A 20,969-nucleotide genomic window follows, 5' to 3' on the forward strand; every position below is an offset into this window, starting at 1 on the left:
TAACAACCTACATTATAATACTTAGCCTTCAATGGGAATATTAAACTATATTTGAATATATTTTTAACCTAATATGAATGGCAGAAGTTGGCCAAAGCTTCAACATGAGAATTAAAAACACCTAATATTAAAATGGAAACTGGGAACAGGAAATTCCACAAAATAGAAGCTGTTGTATAATAGACTTACAAATTCTATATCAGCATTTTCTGTTGCTCCAAGTGAAACACCGCCAAATGACAACATAAGATGTTGTCACCGCCAACAGAAATGCGTTACAGTCAGGACAATACCAAGAAAAAATGGTCAAAATATAAATAAATTTGCTGCGTAAAGCCATATCAAAAATGGCATATAAAAATGCTAAAATAACAAGATGCACCATACAAATAAGTGCCAAGCCATATCAAAAATGGCATATAAAATGCTAACATTACAAGATGCACCATACAAATAAGTGCCAAAATAACAAATATGAGGAAGAGCAGATGTCAAAATGAGCCAATTGCTCTGCTGGAAGCGTAACCAAACAAATGTACGCACAAAAATTATGCAAATCGCATAAAAGAGGACACCGACCCAACCAAAATTTTGGCGTATTAGGGCGACCACAAATAAAACCAGCAAAATCAAACTCTTCCTCCAAATATACAAATCAATGCAGCATAGCAAATCTATGGGAGCAAATATTGTGCACCTTCCCTGTACGTAAACTAGATTAAAAAGGATTTTATCCACCTCCCAACTGGAGAGTTCCACTGCTATAAAAGGACAGGGGGCGTAACTCTTTTGTCTTCATCTGATAAACTGAACTAATTGAGAGACCATTAGTTCTTATTAATTCATTCGACATCTTATACAATTTTGTTGTATCTTGAATGAAAAAAATATCCACAAATAACTGATAACTTTTCTAAGAATAACTTACTGCATGACATCTATATGGCCGCCACTCACGCATGAGGAAGTTACAAAATCTGTTTACCGCTTGACTTTGACAGTCATTTATATTACCAGACAGAGTATTTCCGGACTAGAAACACATAAATGATATCCTTAACATCAGGTTTTGTATATCCGGTATAAACATCTGCGTCCATACATGAACATACATCATGACGTTCCAAGAAATGAGAAAGCCATTAAGTAAACTAACAGCATGTACTGTATCTCATAATTTTACCAATTTAACATTTCTAATAAAAATCCAATTTAGAGGCGGAAAATTACACACCAGTAGGTCTAACCGGTGCAATAGGAAAAGCTTTAGAAAAAACCTGTCAAAGTGATTCGGTTGAATTTCTAGAGGTAAGCTAGATGTACATTGACTTCATGAAGACATTGCCACATAGACGATTGCTGAAATCAACTTATATAAGTAGAAGGAGTCAGCAAGCGAATTGTAGATTTAATCTAGACTCTTCTTATCAACGAATGTCAGAATGAAAATGATGAATATTAAATCATATATCCAGTAAACAGCGCTATCCGCACGGGGGCATACGTCATGAACATATAGCCAAAGTAAATCAAATAAATATTTAAGATCAACGTTGCTCGGCAAATAAATGACAACTTAGGGCCTAGCTTGCAATAATTAAGGAGGTTTTAAGCTCTTGGAAGTTGCGGTAGCATATGTTGCTATTCTGAAGAAAATAAGTTTCATTAAACATAGATGCAGTAGGATGAGGTCTACAAGACCCTTTCTTTTTCACGCCATGGTAAGCTTTTCGCTAATTGTAGCGTGTTTGTATTATTTACATTTTAAGATTTGTGGTTGTGCAGCGCCATAAAAACTGGGATATTTTCTGTTTTCTCTTGAATGTTGAATACAATCATGATGATGGATCGACCGGATTTATCTTCCATTTCATTAAATCGTTTGTCTACAATAGTCTAAATTATCTTTGTCAATTTAAAACACGTCTTCCTTTAATTTGTTGTCATGTTCTTTGATGGTAAATTCCCTAGTTTGTGTTCTAACATCAGAACTTTCCAGTTTGTTTAACCTAGATGCGTTGGAGATCTTCATCTGACGTAAGGATTCGTCTATTTTAGTGAGTGTTGGAAAGGTGGTAGGACAACTTCACATGTCCACGACATTCCAGCCATGCATGTATTTCCTTCTTGCAATTCTTTCATGCTGTACGTATTCTTTACGATTAGAACGCTTCCTACAAAAACCTACCTCACATCCATTGCAGAGGATAAACAACTGTGATTCCAGGAGAGCACTCACGTATTACACGATGATCAGGTGTACTCGTTTGTTCTTGTTCTATTTATATGCCATGTTTATACGGGTTAGTGTCGCCAGTTTAGTGTAAGGCAAGTGTACGTGTAGTTATTGTAGGTAATATATCACACAGATAAACATAGTCCATGCATGGCAGCATTGCTTACACTATATACCGTACTTTATGTCCATTTCCATAAGTGGTAAAATATAAAGAGTCTTATCTCAACCACAGATAACACTACTTGGTATAACCGTAATTTTAAAAATGAGCTAGTGCTAGTTTATTACACATATCACACAACCCATTTGGAAAATGTGACTTTGATGTATCACGGGACAAAAAGTCAAATTAATCGTTTGTCAAATAAATGACAGTATCTCAACATCGAATATACAGATGTATGTTTTTCTTTCATTTATCTGGTATGTACTCCCATTTCTAACTATATGTGAAAATGTTGAATATGGGAAATTGATGACTTTTGTTTTAGTGTTTATCCTTAATGTTGGGCAAAGATTCAACCAAAGAGAACACACATGACCAAACACATACTTGGTGAACGAGGAACATTTTCATACACGGCGATTTGCCTAATCGGTGGTTGAGGAACGGCACAGGTTGAAGAAATAAATCAAGTTCTGTATATCATTATTGTTAATGGAAATCCTGATTCAGCGTCTGTGAGTCTCCGATTTCAAATTTGATTATTATTAAAAAGTCGTTAAAACACTAACAAATACCATTTTATCTCGATGTATATTTATTTTAATGTAACCAAATTTGGCATGAAACATCTTTGGGGGAAGTTGAACATATGTTGTATACATTTTGGCTCTGATCCCCACGGGGACAGGAGGGGCGGGGCTGTAAACAAACGAATAACCATATAATAAAAACACTTCCTTCTAATAGCACTTAAAATTGTCCATATAATATAAATGACACTAACCAATAATCACATCAATGACAAATAGCACTTTGAATGTGTTCAAGCACTTAGCACAAATAACCGTCAACTCGTTCGTCCAATAACCAGAACCTATGGTTGTTCTACGACAGTGTAGAATAGTAGAGTAAAACTTCCCAGATTGGTGAAGCTTTAAGCACGGCGTAGACTGCAGTTCTCTTCTTGTCTCCAGCAGACCCGGACTTGGATTTCGAACGGAAGCGACGTAGATCTTTACCGTGAAGCATGGGCCATAGGATAACAGAGGGTCTACAAAAAAAGGATGACAGAGGGTCTACAAAAATAAAATAAAAATATAGTAATGTTTACGATATTCATAAATCGATTTGAATATACAGGAACACTAAATCCCTTTTTGTGAAGAGGTTTTTTTTAATGTGTTCAGTTTAAGGTATATTTAACATTTCTTGTCCCAAAAGATTTCCATTCAGTTTTAAGATACCTCGTTATATCCGTATTTATTATTACTGTTTATTCTACTGTATTGACCCACCTTGTCAGTCTGATAGAAAGCCTTAAATCTGCCATCAAGGAGATACATCTCGGGGTAGGTCAAGGACGGGTAGTTAGCCTCGTTCTGAATACGGTCCTGGGTCCTCAAGAATCGCATCCTATGAAAATGATACAATAAAATTCAATTAATGACAGAGGTAATACATGTATTTTGTAGTTTGACATTATGCGTCGGTAAGCTTGCCCATTTGCACAAGTGATTTTGTTTTCTGGAGTATGATTTTGTTGGGAAGATAATAGTTTATACTTTTATGATTTATTCCATTCAAAGTTCCTAATCTAGCTACAATCAATCAATCTCATTACGTGTTTTAAGACTTACATTTAAGGACCTAGTTCTGATGAAAATTCGCAATGAAAAAAATGAGGACAGTTCTCTTTCCGGTGACTTCACAACTCTGTCTGTCGTGGAGTAGCTGCTTAACCTAGTCACGTATGTATATGTTCTGCATTCTGTGGAAATGAAGACAATAGTTTTCTTAAAAACAGAAGTTAAAATGCAAGTTTTCTATTTTTTTTTGTCGAACAGAACACTTATTTTTGTACTGGTGATTTGAACAATTATTTTGTAGAAAATATTTTTAAAAAATTACAATGTACATTGTTACTATATGTGCCATGGTTTATTGTTCCTTTTTTAAATTAGTATGGTCAGGTCCATCCTCCATGTCCTACCAAAACTTTTGAAAAAACACGATTTTTCCAATGATTAGGTATGTGTACGTTTTCCCGGCATTGCATATGGACGATATATTAGAAATATGTCGCTGACGTAGCGTAGGCCAAATCTGTTCTACGATTTCACGTTTATAAGAGGTACCGCGAGCTGACTATATAGTAGGAAAAATAATTTAAAAAAGGCGTAATAATTCATGCATGTTTAACGGACTGCAATAAAAACTACTATTGGTACTAATATCACTGTGAAAATGTGAAATGAATATTTGACTTCTTTGTTTGAACTTGTGTACTCATTCTACTTGCTGTAAACTTAATTATGATGAGTTTTTTTTTAACTTTTCTTTGACTTTGTGAAATTAAAATGTATGCATTGTAAGTATTGTAATATTCAAAATGTTGGTATTTTTCATGGTGAATAATATTTTAAAGATAATCAACCGCCCACGAATAGTACTTTTCTGTATCAAAAACAGGAGCAGACGAATTAAAATTTTCTTCAGATACAAAAGTTGCTGACTTTACACCAATACCACCATTGAACACTTTGAGCTTCTTATCTATATTCTAGATCGAAATACTATGGCACTATATCCTATATGGAATAAAGTACATGTACTGATTGTGTAAGTATCAAAAGCAAAATGATTTTTTTATATGCATATTTGTGTTAATAATACACGTAAAACACAATTATACATAATTTATTGTTCAAATGATGGGTATCGTTCATGCTCTGTCAGCGTTAGAGCATCTTTAAAAGTCTTCTTGATTCGTGAGTAGGAAAATTACGACACATACATGTAGTTCCTAATTAACTTACTAGGATTTGTGTCTTAACTTCTGAAATGCTTCCCGTGGATAATTTCAATTAAATGAATTTCCTTAGTTGAATTGGGCCATATATTATATACATTTTGGAATCGACTATCTACCAGTATTTTGTAATATCAACAGACAACACTTTAACTTTTTCAATTGTAAATTATTATGTGCTAAGCAACAATTTAGGCCAAACTTTTTAAGTTTTATGTTGTTTGTCAATAAATATGTAAAACCTGGAAATAAAAAAGACTTAATTAGATGAAGCATGGATTGATACAAAGATTAATTTGAAATCAATTAATCAACATATTTTTTTAAGAACTATCTATATAGGTTTCAACTTGAAATATATTTCCAATTTTCTTGAACAGAAAAAATAAACCAGTAGTTTGAAATAAATTTATTTCTTAGAAATATCGCTGATTCATTTTCACATTTCAAAAAGTGATGGGAGTATACAATGTGTGCCAATATCTGATAACATAAAACTACAATTTCTCTCATTACGCGGAATACCAAGCCACCTCAGTAGGTACAGGCTAATTTATATGAGCGCTTCTAAACTAATCATTTTCCTATAATTTTCTGGTCACACTACATCTCGTTATTGTATCATAGTACACTTGTATAAGTAATAATTTGAATAAAAAAATCGGATGTCAATTTCCTTGAGAAGAAACTAATTCACTCTAACAGAGCCAATTTGGTGACATGTTCAATTATTGTTACAATATTAATTTTCTTATCTTTCTCTACTTACATTTACAGTGTTCCTGTCAGCTAACGACTCAAGCTCTCACATTAAGTACCCCTGTAGGTTTCCTGTAAAAACAGAGCCGTACACACAATCCCGTAATTTATCGCTAATTAATTACACGGACGGTATGCAAATCAGTCGTGCCAATGTCACCTGCTGCCTACTCGACTCGCGCGCGCTGACCACTGACTGCCCAAGGCTGGACTCAGCCCCATGTCAATGTCCGTTTCCGTACCGTATATAAGAACGACAGTCTTCACATTGAAACATCATTCATTGGATTAACATTTAAAACTATCATTATAAGACGTTGTGAACAGCCTGTGAACTCTAGGGTAATATAGAAGTTTTGAGCGTTTCTGTGACTTTTAGTGGATAAAACAAAACCTTATCAATATGCTGAAACACGTCGTGCACAATTCTCAGGATAACAGGGATATAAAGTTAAAAACTGGAATCAAATTTAGGAAATTTCTCAGTGAACCAAAAGTATCGTCAGATGTAAAGATGACAACTGTGACCATTTTTGACACTGAACAGAACTACAACAGTCTTAATGTCACCGGGAAAATGTCGGAACGGAAGCTGCCTGTCATCAGAAGAAGGGCGGAAACTCTCCGACAGAGGGATAGGGAGATCCGGGCGCGTCTAGGAACAGTACGGAACGGTAACAAGGTAATGGCAGAATGTTCCCCTGACAACCATGTGTGCCAGGAAATCGGGTCTACCGGAAGTGGAGAATGTGTACAACCGAAACATGTTCTCGATAGCTGTTCTCCGAGCACTTGCAACGCTTCTTCGATAAATAATATGACATTTTTGTTACAACATGAAACAAGAAGCGTAGAGCATGATGATCGAATAACTGACGTCGTGGTATATGAGAATGAATCTTCTAACACATGTGTCGTGTCAAACAAAGAAACCGGAATTGACGATACTAGAAATCACCAAATTGGAAGCAATATTGAGGACAACGAAAACGTTAGAACCATTCAGAAAGCATGTTTGATTCCAGAAAGTGCCAGATTTGTCGAACTCGTGTCCCCTCGGAATCTTGGTGTGAGTCCGATGAGAATCAACAAAACTACAAAGAGAACCCGATCATTTTCAACGTTAACATCGCACCTTACTCGGAGTGTGACTTTTTCGAAGAAAAGGGTATCGACTGTGTTGAAGAAAGACTGACTGAATCTACAACAAAGTGTGCATCCCCTGTAATATACATCAGCACTTAAAATATGGAAATATTGGAGAACATTTCACATTTAAGTATATCGTGACGTCAGTATCTGTTGAGTTGGTGAGACTTATTGATACAGTGCTAATTGACAAGTCTGGTATTTAATTAACATGCTAATTAACTTCGACTGTAGTGCTAATGGAAATGGAATGTCAGAATGTGCTTTATTTACAATGTACTAAGAAGTGAAATGACATTAGTACTGAGTTCACCAAACACTGCAATTGAGAAATCGTGTTTTGTGAAGTTTGTGCCAATTATTTTATCTTTGTGAGAATAAACCAAAAATGACATCAAAAACTTGCTATTTTGTTTTGTAAAAATCCATTACAGTATTAACTTCTGGGTTGCCAGTCCAACATCCGTGTCAGACAGTTGCAACCTACTAATAGTAGGTCGGCGGTTTTTCCATATGTACTTCGACCTTTCTCACTCTCCTTAACCTTACTTATCCTTACACAAAATTAATGGTTTTCTCTCTTAGCCTGTCAATTTCAATGTTATTTTTGCTGATTATTTGTCGTCGTTACTGTATTCTTGTCAACCTTATAAAATAATTTGTTAAAGGGAAAATTCAAGGAGGCTAATTCTGTTACATAACCACGAAGCAAAACACGACACAAATGTATTGTTCTATATTCTTTATGAAACATATAATAAGAAATATTGACAAATTCCACGACATTATAAAGTATTTTGATCGATACCGTTGAAATTCAAAATCGTTGATCAACGATAAAGCAGGTATACAACATGTGTGTTGTACCCGTACCCGATCCAAAGTTACGTACGTTAATCAAATGCAATACATAACCACTGAGGAGTTGGTGAAGTTATATTTTGACAATACATGCACCTATTGTAATAACGTAAACACACTACTGCAAGAGCGATTTGAATAGTTCTAGGCAAAAACAAAATCTTTACCACACTGGCAAGGGTCAGCTGGGGTTCGGCATAAAAGACGTCCGACCATATTATGTAATGGCGGACAGCAAGCGAGTTTGACATACCTTTCACTACAGTGGGATTTTCTGGCATATAACTTTATAAAACCAACTAGTCTAATTTCCATAAGAGATGATTTGTTTCCGATATATAGTCCCTTTAACTCCAGTGTTAATATGACCGTGATGTCGATTGTAAAGACAGGCTTTAGACAATGAGGTAGTGTGAATTCAATTTGATTAAAACCCATATCCTTATTATCACTTCGTTTGATAAGAGGATCTGACAACATCCCATTAGAGGTCATGTCCAGGTGGCTTTTGGAAATGGCCAGTCGCTACCATCAGAATCTTGAATGTGAATTTCAGGGGACGAAATAGTTTGAAAAAGCTGGCAGAATAATTTTCGTGTATGTAGTCATCTGGCCCAAATAACACACCAAAGCTAAATGTATATGTAAAATTGGACGAAATGACGTTTTCACTTGATGTAATGTACATGTGGTATGAAGGTCATCCGATGATGACCCCTTATGGGATGTACTGACGCACATACTGAGTTATCAAATATGATTTTGTTCATCGACTGACGTACATAAATGTACTACTTTAAAATCCTGGATGTCCACACGGATCTCAGAATTTTTAGATGAATTGTCCATATTCGGTCTTGGCATATGACATTTATTTTCCTTGTGGGTAGGTATCTCTCACTCATTCAGCAGTTGGGTACCGGAATCGACCCAGATTTGCCAAATGGAAAAGAATGACGTTACGCTCGATAACGCACGACGTCACAATCAATACCTATCTGCAATGGCAGATAACTCGGTAATGTGTAAACAGAACTACCATGTTTAGTTGTTTTAGGAGTCTAGATCAAAAATCGGTACTGTGTTTTAAATGGCGTATGATACAAGAAGGATGGAAAGCCCGACGAGACGAGCAATCTACCCCTACCTAGTTTACCTGCTAAAAGTCATATTTCTAGCAGATCTTCACAGTTATTACTGTTAGAAATATCGATAATTTTCCATTCAAGTTATTCTACAAAAAATGTCGTCACTAAGACGACAACACACCAGTTTCAACAAATGTTTTCAATCGGATTTTGGAAATCGATTCTGGCACATCTTCATATCGCTGTCACAGGGGTAAAACTGCATGAGTTCCAGAAATAGCAAAGCGACAGATTATTAAAAAGGTTTTCAGTTTCTAATATTTGCGGTTACTGTTAGTGATTATATAGACAAAATTGTAGAATTAGTCAAAGCAGATTTAATTGATTTGCGATCGATATATAGAGGTTACACAACGAGCAGTTGTTGGATAAGGAATTTATTCCAGACGAGTGAGTTATATTTAAAAAGTTACAAAAGACACAGCAGTACTTACCTTAGAAACGAAGGGAAGCAACTCTTATAGATCAGAATGCCAGATACGGTGAACTCGGACTTATCGACCGACTTTAATATCAGACTATATAAGATCATTTGTTACACACAAATTTTATTATAAAAATATTTCAAAAATCGTTGACAAAAGGGACTGTTATTTTTGATATTGTATGATTGTATCAGGAGGCCAGGAAACAAAGGTATCTACAGAACTATTTATTTATACTTTCATAGCCGTCCTTGTATTACACGAATAATTAACAAATAACGATTGCTAAAATCAAGCTTTTCAGACATAAGTCAGAAAAAACCCACTTATTTAGTCTGACAAATTCTGTTTTTATTTATTTTATCATGTATGACATCCTCGATGCGACACCAGATGAGATTCGTACCTTTATCATTTGATTTGCATCACAAGAATTGAATAACTTTATACTGTGGTTGACTGTGTGGTATTGACGTAGGGTGTCAATGTCTCAGCAGACTTGTGATTGGTCAGGTTTTTTCTTCTGGTCTGCTTTCAGTTTTGCTATGACACATTCCAGAGGTGGATACATGTATATCGATGTGATAGTAACCCCTTGAGTATCGAGGGTGCATGTACTGTAACCATGTCTAACGAACAGATACCATTTGAGTACCACCAATTAGTTAATTCAAAACACAAAAATACACACAAAAAAGGGTTTTTGTAAGAATGTTTTATTATTATTTCTTATAAATAACTGAATTGCATTAGTATTCATGTACGTGTCAAAGATAAAAGCACTTCCATTGTAAATAGCACTTAATGTAAATAAACTAAAACTTGTCCATAAAACATACGTCAATCCATAATAGATATATTAATTTCATTGGATAATAAAGCACATATTTTTCTGGATCCTAAATCCTAAATACAATAGGTCTGCGATGAGTTGTAAAAATAATTCATGCTATCAATGTCATTTAGCACTTTTTATGCGTTTCTAGCATCTCTTCAGCACAAATAATCGCTGATCCTTATTTTACGAGCTTTCTTATCCCGAATACACCTCTTTCAGCTAATAACTATGAAGAGCCTAAAGTTGATTTATATCACAGAAGTTGGATTAAAGTAAGACTTTTCTGATTGTTGAAACTTCAAACATGGCGCCGACAGTTGGTTTTCTTCTTGTCTCCAGCAGACCAAGACTTGGATTTCGACCGGAAGTGACGTAGATCTTTACCGTGACCAGGATGAAGCATGGGCTTGTATTCCATAGGATAACAGAGGGTCTACAAAGATAAATATAGTGATGTTTATAGACAAAAGTAAATTGATTGTCTTACACAGGAATAGTTAACCTTATTGTAATGAATTGTTTCTTCAATTTATTCAGTTATAGACAATCTTTATTTTGCTATTTCGTATCCGTTCATTTCAAATATCATATTTTCAATACATCATATAATTTCCACGATTATTTACTGTTTTGTTTTACTGTTTACACTCACCTTGTCAGTCTGATAGAAAGCCTTAAATCCGCCATCAAGGAGGTACATCTCGGGGTAGGTCAAGGACGGGTAGTTAGCCTCGTTCTGAGCACGGTCCTGGGTCCTCAAGAATCGCATCCTGTGAAAAATATAGAATAAATTCAGTTAATGATAGATGATATATATAGCTTGATATATTGCGTTCATAGGCTTATCCATCTGTTCAAGTTTTCCATTTTAGCACGGCTGTTCAAAAAATTGAAAACGAGGCGCCGCAAAACATGGCGGAAGTACAACAATCTTTGGAAGCAAAATTTCAGAATGAGGGAAAATAGCGAAACGACAATACTAAAATTATATTTACACGTAAATATCACGTTAATGTAAGAAAGCTACTTGTTTTCACTTATAAAATTTACTTAATTTAATTCGATGTTTTTATCTTGATATAATCAGTCGAAATTCTTGTGTTTGACAACTTACATTTTAGGACCTCGTTCTGATGAAAATTCACAGTGGAAGATGAGAACAGTTCTTTTTCCGGTGACGTCACAACTCTTTCTGTTGTGGAGTAGCTGCTGAACCTGGTCACGTGTGTACATGTTCTCCGCATTCTGTGAAGAAAAAAAAAGATATTTTATAGGGGAAGCTAAAAAGGATCGCCCGATAAAAAATGTTTTTGAACTCGTATAACACTCTTGGTCGCAATATTTAATCTTGGTCGTTTTACTTTATTTGATTTTACGTGTTATCTAATTAACAATATTGCATCAATTTGGAAACTTTTATGTTACTATATGGTAACCAATACAGATCTACATACCTGGATATGACCTCCTTCGTACTCATACGGGTATCGACAATCGATGATTCTGTAATCATTGATGACGTCATCGTAACTTCCGGTCAAGATATCTGCCATCTGTGAAAATAAAAAAATCTACATGTAAACGAATGAATCAAACGAATCGTTTTGTTAAAAACATTTAAAACAGAAAAATAAACTTATAATGATACAAATCTATACAGTGAAATAAACAGTTTGATTAATTTCTATAGTTGTAAAGTAGATTTGCAGTGTACAATGTTCTCATTTACATTGTGAATTTAGTAGGTTTTAATCATTTAATGTCTTCAAATACAAAATTGTAAAAACTGAGTTTAAACCGCTTACCGTATCAGCAGAAATAGATTTGAGGTCCTGGTGTTTGCCCCTGATGGTCGGCAGACAAAACGTGTCTTTCCCGTCCCCAATCAAATCCTCCTCCTCTACCAAACGGTTTACAGCATCCTTCACGTCACGTGATACTGGACTTTCCTGTAAAATGTAAATAGATAAAATAAACATTATTATTATTTTACGATACATAATACACTTGCTTTTGCATGAAGAAATCTTAGTGCTGCAGATTATTTGAATCATTAACTTTTTTGACGAAAAAGATCTAGTGGTAAAAAAGATCAAAACCTTTTATTTGTAGAATTGATAAAAGAAGCATTTGACTTTGTACCTACCACAAACGACGATGATCCCCGGGACACGGGCTCGTCTCTCCTCTGTAACTTGGATGGAGTCGACAAACAATCCTTGTCGTCATCACGTCGGCGTTTTCCTGAGAAGAGAGATCGTCTGAAGCAGCTTCTGTCGTTTTCATCAGCTGTCTGAAAGTCATAAACACAATTGAGTTATGTATAACATTTATCTAAAAGATTCAAATACATTTAATAGCTAATCCCTAATAAAGTCTTATACACTTTTATTGTATAAGAACTTAGTTGTTCAAATCCAATCAAATTTAACCCTTGTTTTTTGGTATTCTGTCTATGATCCACTGATTCTATCAACATGTATAAAGTATAAGATATATAAATGTATTACCTATGGTATGATTTATTATAGATACTGTTTACCACTTATTTCTGGATCTACACGATGATACTTATACATGTACAAAATGTTACGTTTTAGTGTGTACTTAAATATAATTACCTGTGATGTCGACGGGGAAGCAAACACGTTACTGAAATCAAGTCTTGTAGAAATTTTGTAGTGGACTGGACTCTCAAACTGAAACAAAAACACAAACTGATTAGATAAACAATATCATGGCCAAGGGAGATAATATCTATAAATGTATAATAAGTTCATAAAACCAATTTATATACATTCTGTAGTTATATCCGATAAAGATATGTTTTGGAATAATGCATGTAGCTTGTATATATGTTATTGAGAAAATAAGACTTTAATATCTTATAACTATGGTTTACGTTAAATACTCACCCCGTCATCCATCCCTAGTCCAGAATCCTCATCATCAAACAGTTGACAGATGTTCTTCTTCACTTCCGGGGTCATCAGAGATTTGACCTCATCCTCATCAAAGTCAAGGCTGCGGCGTGGGGTGAAGGTCAAAGGTGATTCCATGACCTGAAAGTTATAATAAAACGGTAAACTGAATATGTACATAAACATGTTACATCAAAACATTGTTTAGTCTATCAGCGTCTAAAAAAATTCAATTTACTTGATCATGGCCTAATTACATTGTATATAATGCACTAAATTTACGACAATATGCATAAATGAGAAAAAAACCTTTCGGTAGCAATTCAAACACTTAATTTGAAATTAAGTACATACATAGTGCAAAGTGCAATTTTGCATTAATGTATGCCCTTATACGGATATTGAATATATACTTACAATATGAAACAGGTAACGTGATTCGTAATGAAATGTAAACTTGTGGTAACTGTGGATTACTCTTTAAGACTTGTGGATGCTATAGAAGACAAAGTTGATATGGACTACAGAGACAAGTCGTATATTTATAAGGTAAGGAGAAATCGACATCTACTTCCCTTAATATCCTCAATGTGTCTGTGCTCATCTCACTCACACCCAAATTGCAAGCTGTCCCGGGGGCCCGTTGAGAGGTACACGATCACTTGGAGTTTTTATGTAAACACTTGGCGGTGTTTTTACAACACCTCGTTTCATAGTTAATTGATTAATTCCGAAAACAATCAATCACAGTAATTATACGTTTTTTTGTATAGTTAGAGTTGACAATGACATTTTTTATTCTCATAAACTGAAGTTTACAGTGCATAGAATTATACATATCAATTTTACAATTAAGTCAATGAGTAGTAATCTCTTTTGCGCATGCATCTCTAAATACAGTAACAGTATATATATGTATGTTTACAGATAAGATACAAAATAGTAGACAAGATGGACATCAAATATTGTTACCAATAGTCTGTGTAATTATAATAATAAATGTAATCAGTGAAATGAGCTCGTTTTCTATTACATTGAATTGCGTTTGAAATTTAAAAGTGTTTAGTCTCTCGAAGTAATATCTGGACAGTAGTTTTTTTCTACTTGTACGAATAACTTCAATTTCACATTGAAACATATAATGGAATTCGTCGCCTAACTCATTTTTGGTACATAAATTACATATTCTTTCCATTCTTGGAATATTTTGCCATCTACCGTATTCAACAGGAAGCTTAACATTACATGTTCTAACTTACAATAACCTACAGCCAGTTTAGTAGGGAGTTCAATAAGATATCTTTCTAGAATAAGATATTGTTTATATATTCTATAATTTGTTCCTTTCGGTGAATCAAATACCTCTTGTCTCCAATTGTGTATGAATTTAGTTTTTAGTCTTTGGAAGAGTTGGTTTCTGTGGTGGTACCCTACACACTTCGGGCAAATACACAATGAAGTGAGGGAGAATACAAATAGTATGTAGTCATTTACTAAATAGTTTTATTTTAATTAATGTACACTGTATATACATGTACTTGCATCTGTTTCTCTATATAATGTACATCGTAAATGAAAATTATAATGTAGTTGAAAGTTAAAAGAAATAATTCACAAATCAATTATTAATGCTATTGTCGTTGCCGTCACCACCCTCTTATTCCCCTATAGTATCTACTAATTATCAATTAATTAACCTTTTATTGTTTATACTGTAGAATGGTATCTTCATTTTAAAGAAACGTTGTTGTATTTATTATGTCGTGTTTTTAATTGAAGATGAAACCTAATTGAATATTTGAACTTGAACTACATGTATATCTAGACACTTAACACGTGCTACTGGTTACTATAATTATTTACATTGTATTAAACATTCGGTTAATAACAAAAATAAAAGGATATGCCACCAACAATTTAAAATTAAATATATTATTTATCAATGTAATTAAAACACAGGACATGATAATCGAGAACAGTGTCCGTCACCACCCTCTTATTCCCCTATAGTATCTACTAATTATCAATTAATTAATTAATTAATTAATTAATGGTATTTTGTCGACTAAGTACCGATATAATGGTTTTAATTGCACCGGACATCCAACTTCATCAAAATTATTATTAAAACAATACAATACAATACAATACAATACAATACAATTTTTATTTATTAGAGTGTCACACATTTTTACAACAGGGTAAAAAAAGCAGCCATGATAAATAATTTACCAATTAGAATAAAAATGCCCAGCCAGATCTGACTTACGAGACACTTAAAAGAATATATATATATTTAAAAAGTATCAAATTATCCAGTTAAAAAATTCGTCACGATCGTAAAATGGTGCCTGTTCTATCGTATATCGGTAAGGAGATACCTGATCAGTATCATTATATAGGTTGGGATTCTTAAAAGCATGTACTAGTACATATTATTATTAAACAAAATCAAAACATAATCTTCGTCTGTACATGTTATATAATGTGGCCGCTAACGTGGATTGAAGGTTCGTATTCTGCATAAGAAATTGTAATTTAAGAGAAGAATCAAGGTTTGTGAAGTTTGGTAGATAAAAAGATGCTTTGTTGTATAGAGAAAGTTTCAAATCTGAGTAAAAGTCACAATCTATCAGAAAATGAGTCTCATCTTCTATAGAGCCTGAATTGCACAAAGTACATTTTCTCTCCTGTAAAGGTATAACAGGATGAGAATACCGTCCCGTCTCTACTTTAAGTTTCAAGCTCCCACAGCGAAATTTGGCTAAGGTTTGTCGATGTTTATAGTTCATTATTAACGTCACATATGGTTCCGGAGCAAGATTATTTTTATACGTTCGGTAGGTCCTAAGCTTATTTCTGTTGTCTTGACCGGAGTCGTTCCACATTTGTCTATACCAGTTAGTTACATCCTCCTGTTTGAATACTAGTTTACAATTACATGTACGTCCAGACGATTTTAGTAAAAACACCAATCAGTGTGTACATAAAACCTCGGGTGATCGAGTACCTCTCCCCGGGCCCCGGGACAGCTTGGGTGTGAGATGAGCACAGACAGATTGAGGATATTAACGGAAGTAGATGTCGATTTCTCCTTACCTTATAAATATACGACTTGTCTCTGTAGTCCAAAATCAACTTTGTCTTCCATAGCATCCACAAGTCTTAAAGAGTAATCCACAGTAACCGCAAATCTACACTTCATTTTAAATCACGTGACCTGTTTATTAACGTAAGTACATGTATGCACTAGTATATATCCAATGTTATATTTGATTTCCAGTTAAATCAAACACTGCTAGTTTTGAAGCCAACACAACATACATACATTGCATATATCTACATGAATTTAACATGTAACAGTGTACATATGTAAATGTATCTAATTAACGTGAATTGAAATTTTCATTTCATCGAAGTCTTTTGTAACTGTTGCTCACTCCTAATAATAGATCAGACATTATTTTGATTCAAATATATTCATTATCAGTTCATCATTTTATTAATTACTTTCAGATCATGGAATCACCTTTGACCTTCACCCCACGCCGCAGCCTTGACTTTGATGAGGTCAAATCTCTGATGACCCGGAAGTGAAGAACATCAGTCAACTGTTTGGTGATGAGGATTCTGGTCTAGGGATGGATAATGATGAGGTGAGTGATTAATGTGTAGGAGGAAGGGAAAAATGAAAACCCAAAAAGAAAAACAACATATTTTTACTTGAACAATAAATTACGTATACGATGATTTTTTTAATTTCTTCTGAAAGTATGAAATAATCCCTCATTATCGATTGTTTATGTTATCGTTAAATTGTCCCTGTATCTAATTAGTCTGTTTATGTTTCAGTGTGAGAGTCCAGTGCACTACAAAGTTTCTACAAGACTGGATTTCAGTAACGTGTTTGCGACACCGTCACAGGTAGGTAACCGGAATATACGTAATACACCTCATATATCCATACACGTAACAGATAGAAGAATATACATGTATATATGGTGATGACGATGATGATGACGACATTGCTGATGATATGATCACAGCATGAGCAGTATTTTAAATTATAATAACATCAACAATAAATATACATGCAGTTTTACAATATCCCTATTCGTATTTTGGTTCGTCAATTGGCATTTAAATGAATATTTTGAATATCATAAATGTGTTTATGACTTCCAGACAGCTGATGAAAACGACAGAAGCTGCTTCAGACGATCTCTCTTCTCAGGAAAACGGCGACGTGATGACGACGAGGATTGTTTGTCGACTCCGTCCAAGTTACAGAGGAGAAACGAGCCCGTGTCCCGGGGATCATCGTCGTTTGGGGTAGGTACAAGGTCAAATCCTCCATCTTATAAAGCAATTATATTATAACCATTTATTTTATAAACCTCAACTGTTCATAAGATTTAACGCTATCCTCTCTCATCAAAATAGGAAAAAGATAACGACTCAAATGAAATGTAGCACTGTGATATACATGTACTATAAATTATCATGGTAAATGTAAATAACGATTAACGTCAATGAAAGGCGACGTGGATTTTCATTTGTATTTATATATTACAGGAGAAAATTGTGTCACGTGACGTGAAGGATGTTGTGAACCGTTTGGCGGAGGAGGAGGATTTGATTGGGGACGGGACAGACAAGTTTTGTCTGCCGACCATCAGGGGCAAACACCAGGACCTCAAATCTATTTCTGCTGATACGGTAAGTGGTTTAAATATATAAAATATTTTAGAAATAACAAGACGATAAAGCTCATGAAGTCTGGATACATCAATATAATTATTTTATTATTAAATGAATAAAATATACCAATATATACATGTAAACCGAACCAACTTGAATATCAAAAATGAATGAACTTTTTTATATTGGCATATGTTTTCATTTTATAGATGTCAGATATCTTAATCGGAAGTTACGATGACGTCATCAATGATTACAGAATCATCGATTGTCGATACCCATATGAGTACGAGGGAGGTCATATCAAGGTATGTAGCTCTGTAACTGTTACCATAGTAACAAAGAACAATGTAATTTTTGAAATATTTTCTGCAAAATAATTGTTCAAATCACCAGTATGAAAACAGGTGTTCTGTTCGATAAAAGCTAGAAATGTATCACTAATATTGTTCAAATTTGCAAATAAGAAATCTTAACTTCTGTTTTTAAGACAACTATTGTCTTTCTTTCCACAGAGTGCAGAAAACATGTACACACGTGACCAGGTTCAACAGCTACTCCACGACAGACAGAGCTCTGACGTCACCGGGAAGAGAACTGTCCTCATCTTCCATTGCGAGTTTTCATCAGAACGAGGTCCTAAACTGTAAGTCTTAAAATATGTAATGAGTTCGATTAATTGCAGCTAGATTAGGAACTTTGAATGGAATAAATCATGAAAGTGTAAACTATTAACTTTCCAACAGAATCATAATCTAGAACATGTGCAAATGGGCAAGCTTACCGACGACTTATGACAAACTACAAAATACATGTATTAACTCTGTCATTAATTGATTTTTTTTTGTATTTCATAGGATGCGATTCTTGAGGACCCAGGACCGTGCTCAGAACGAGGCTAACTACCCGGCCTTGACCTACCCCGAGATGTACCTCCTTGATGGCGGATTTAAGGCTTTCTATCAGACTGACAAGGTGAGTCAATGCAGTAGAATAAACAGTAATAATAAATACGGATATATCGAGATATTTTAAAACTGAATTGATATTTTTTTGGGACAAGAGATATTAAATATACCCTGAACTGAATACTTAAAGAAACCTCTTCATAAAAAAGGAAAGTGTTCCTGTACATGCAAATCGATATATGAATGTCAATCTAAACATTAAAATATTTTTATTTTTATTTTTGTAGACCCTCTGTTTATCCTATGGAGTACAAGCCCATGCTTCATCCTGGTCACGGTAAAGATCTACGTCACTTCCGGTCGAAATCTAAGTCCTGGTCTGCTGGAGACAAGAAGAGAACTGCCAGTCTACGCCGTGCTTAAAGCTTCACCAATCTCGGAAGTTTTACTCTACTATTCTACACTGTCGTAGAACAACCATAGGTTCTGGTTATTGGACGAGCGAGTTGGACGGTTATTTTGTGCTAAGTGCTTGAACACATTCAAAGTGCTATTTGTCATTGATGTGATTATTGGTTTTTAGTGTCATTATAAACTATATGGGCAATTTTCATTTTAAGTGCTATTGGAAGGAAGTGCCTTTTTATATATATACATGGTTATTCGTTTGTTTACGTTAAATAAATATACATCGAGATAAAATGGTGTTTGTTAATGTTTTAAATGACCCTTCCACCAAATAGGCAAATCGCCGTGTATAAAAATGTTCCTTATTCACCAAGTATGTGTTTGACAATGTTTGTTCTCTTTGGTCGAATCCATGCTCGACATTAAGGATAAACACTCCAAAGAAGTCATTAATTTCCTATATTCAACTTTTTTTCTCTCATATAGATGGAAATGGAAGTACATACCAGACAAATGAATGAAAAAGCATACAGTTGAATATTCGTTGTTGAGATATTTCCATTTATTTGACAACTGATTAGATTTTATGGTAATTTGACGTTTTGTCCCGGGATACATCAAAGTTATATTTTCCGAATGGGTTGTTTGATATGTGTAATAAAACTAGGAGCAGTCAATCTTCAAAATTACGGTTATACCAAGTAGTGTTATCTGTGGTTGAGATAAGACTCTTTTTTATTTTTTTTACCAGTTATGGAAATGAACATAAAGTACGGTATAGTGTAAGCAATGCTGCCATGCATGGACTATGTTTATCTGTATGATATATTACCTATAATACCTACACACTTGCAATTGCCTTACATTGGCGGCACTAACAAGTATCAAGATGGCATATATTCATTTTCAAATTCTTTTATTACTTTTGGTTTCACAGACAAATATAAACAATAGATTACAGTTGTTTATCCTCTGCAATGGATGTGAGGTAGGTTTTTGTAGGAAGTGTTCTAAACTTAAAGAATACGTACAGCATGAAAGAATCGCAAGAAGGAAATACATGCGTAGCTGGAATGTCGTGGACCTGAACGGCTGTTCTACCACCTTTCAAACACTCACTAAAATTGACGAATCCTTAGGTAAGATGAAGATCTCCAACGCATCTAGGTTAAACACACTGGGAAATAAAGTTCTGATGTTCGAACACAAACTAGGGAATTTACCATCAAAGAACATGACAACAAATTAAACGAAGATGTGAACGATACATTAGACTATATTGTAGGCAAACGAAATAAAGAAATGAGAGATAAATCCTGTCGATCAACCATCATGATTGTATTCAACATTCAAGAGAAAACAGAAAATATCCCAGTTTTTATGGCGCTGCACAACCACAAATCTTAAAATGTAAATAATACAAACATGCTGCAATTAGCGAAAAGCTTACCATGGCGTGACAGAGAAAGGGTTACGCAGACCTTATCCTACTGCATCTATGTTTAATGAAACTTATTTTCTTCAGAATAGCAACATATGCTATCGCAACTTCCAAGAGCTTAAAACCTCCTTAATTATTGCAAGCTAAGTTGTCATTTATTCGCCGAGCAACGTTGATTCGCCGAGCAACGTTGATC

At 34.4% G+C, this 20,969-nt stretch overlaps 2 protein-coding genes across 2 annotated transcripts; one reads left to right on the forward strand and one right to left on the reverse strand.

The window, feature by feature from the left end:
* Nucleotides 1-10,413: 10,413 nt before the first annotated feature.
* Nucleotides 10,414-13,453, reverse strand: LOC138335762 (M-phase inducer phosphatase-like). The gene is made up of 8 exons (XM_069284927.1): nt 13,310-13,453; nt 13,002-13,087; nt 12,544-12,664; nt 12,200-12,343; nt 11,849-11,947; nt 11,509-11,639; nt 11,047-11,164; nt 10,414-10,827 (listed from the first exon to the last, which is right to left on the reverse strand). Exons 1-8 carry the CDS (start codon nt 13,451-13,453, stop codon nt 10,693-10,695), a joined length of 978 nt encoding a protein of 325 aa, XP_069141028.1. The 3' UTR covers nt 10,414-10,692.
* A 3,503-nt stretch (nt 13,454-16,956) lies between these two features.
* LOC138335763 (M-phase inducer phosphatase-like) lies at nt 16,957-19,393 on the forward strand. Its single transcript, XM_069284928.1, has 8 exons — nt 16,957-16,971; nt 17,174-17,239; nt 17,501-17,647; nt 17,891-18,034; nt 18,226-18,324; nt 18,532-18,662; nt 18,874-18,991; nt 19,212-19,393. Exons 1-8 carry the CDS (start codon nt 16,957-16,959, stop codon nt 19,263-19,265), a joined length of 774 nt encoding a protein of 257 aa, XP_069141029.1. The 3' UTR covers nt 19,266-19,393.
* Nucleotides 19,394-20,969: the final 1,576 nt, after the last annotated feature.

This window comes from Argopecten irradians, chromosome 11 (assembly GCF_041381155.1).
Source record: "Argopecten irradians isolate NY chromosome 11, Ai_NY, whole genome shotgun sequence".
In the NCBI taxonomy this organism is placed as follows: domain Eukaryota; kingdom Metazoa; phylum Mollusca; class Bivalvia; order Pectinida; family Pectinidae; genus Argopecten; species Argopecten irradians.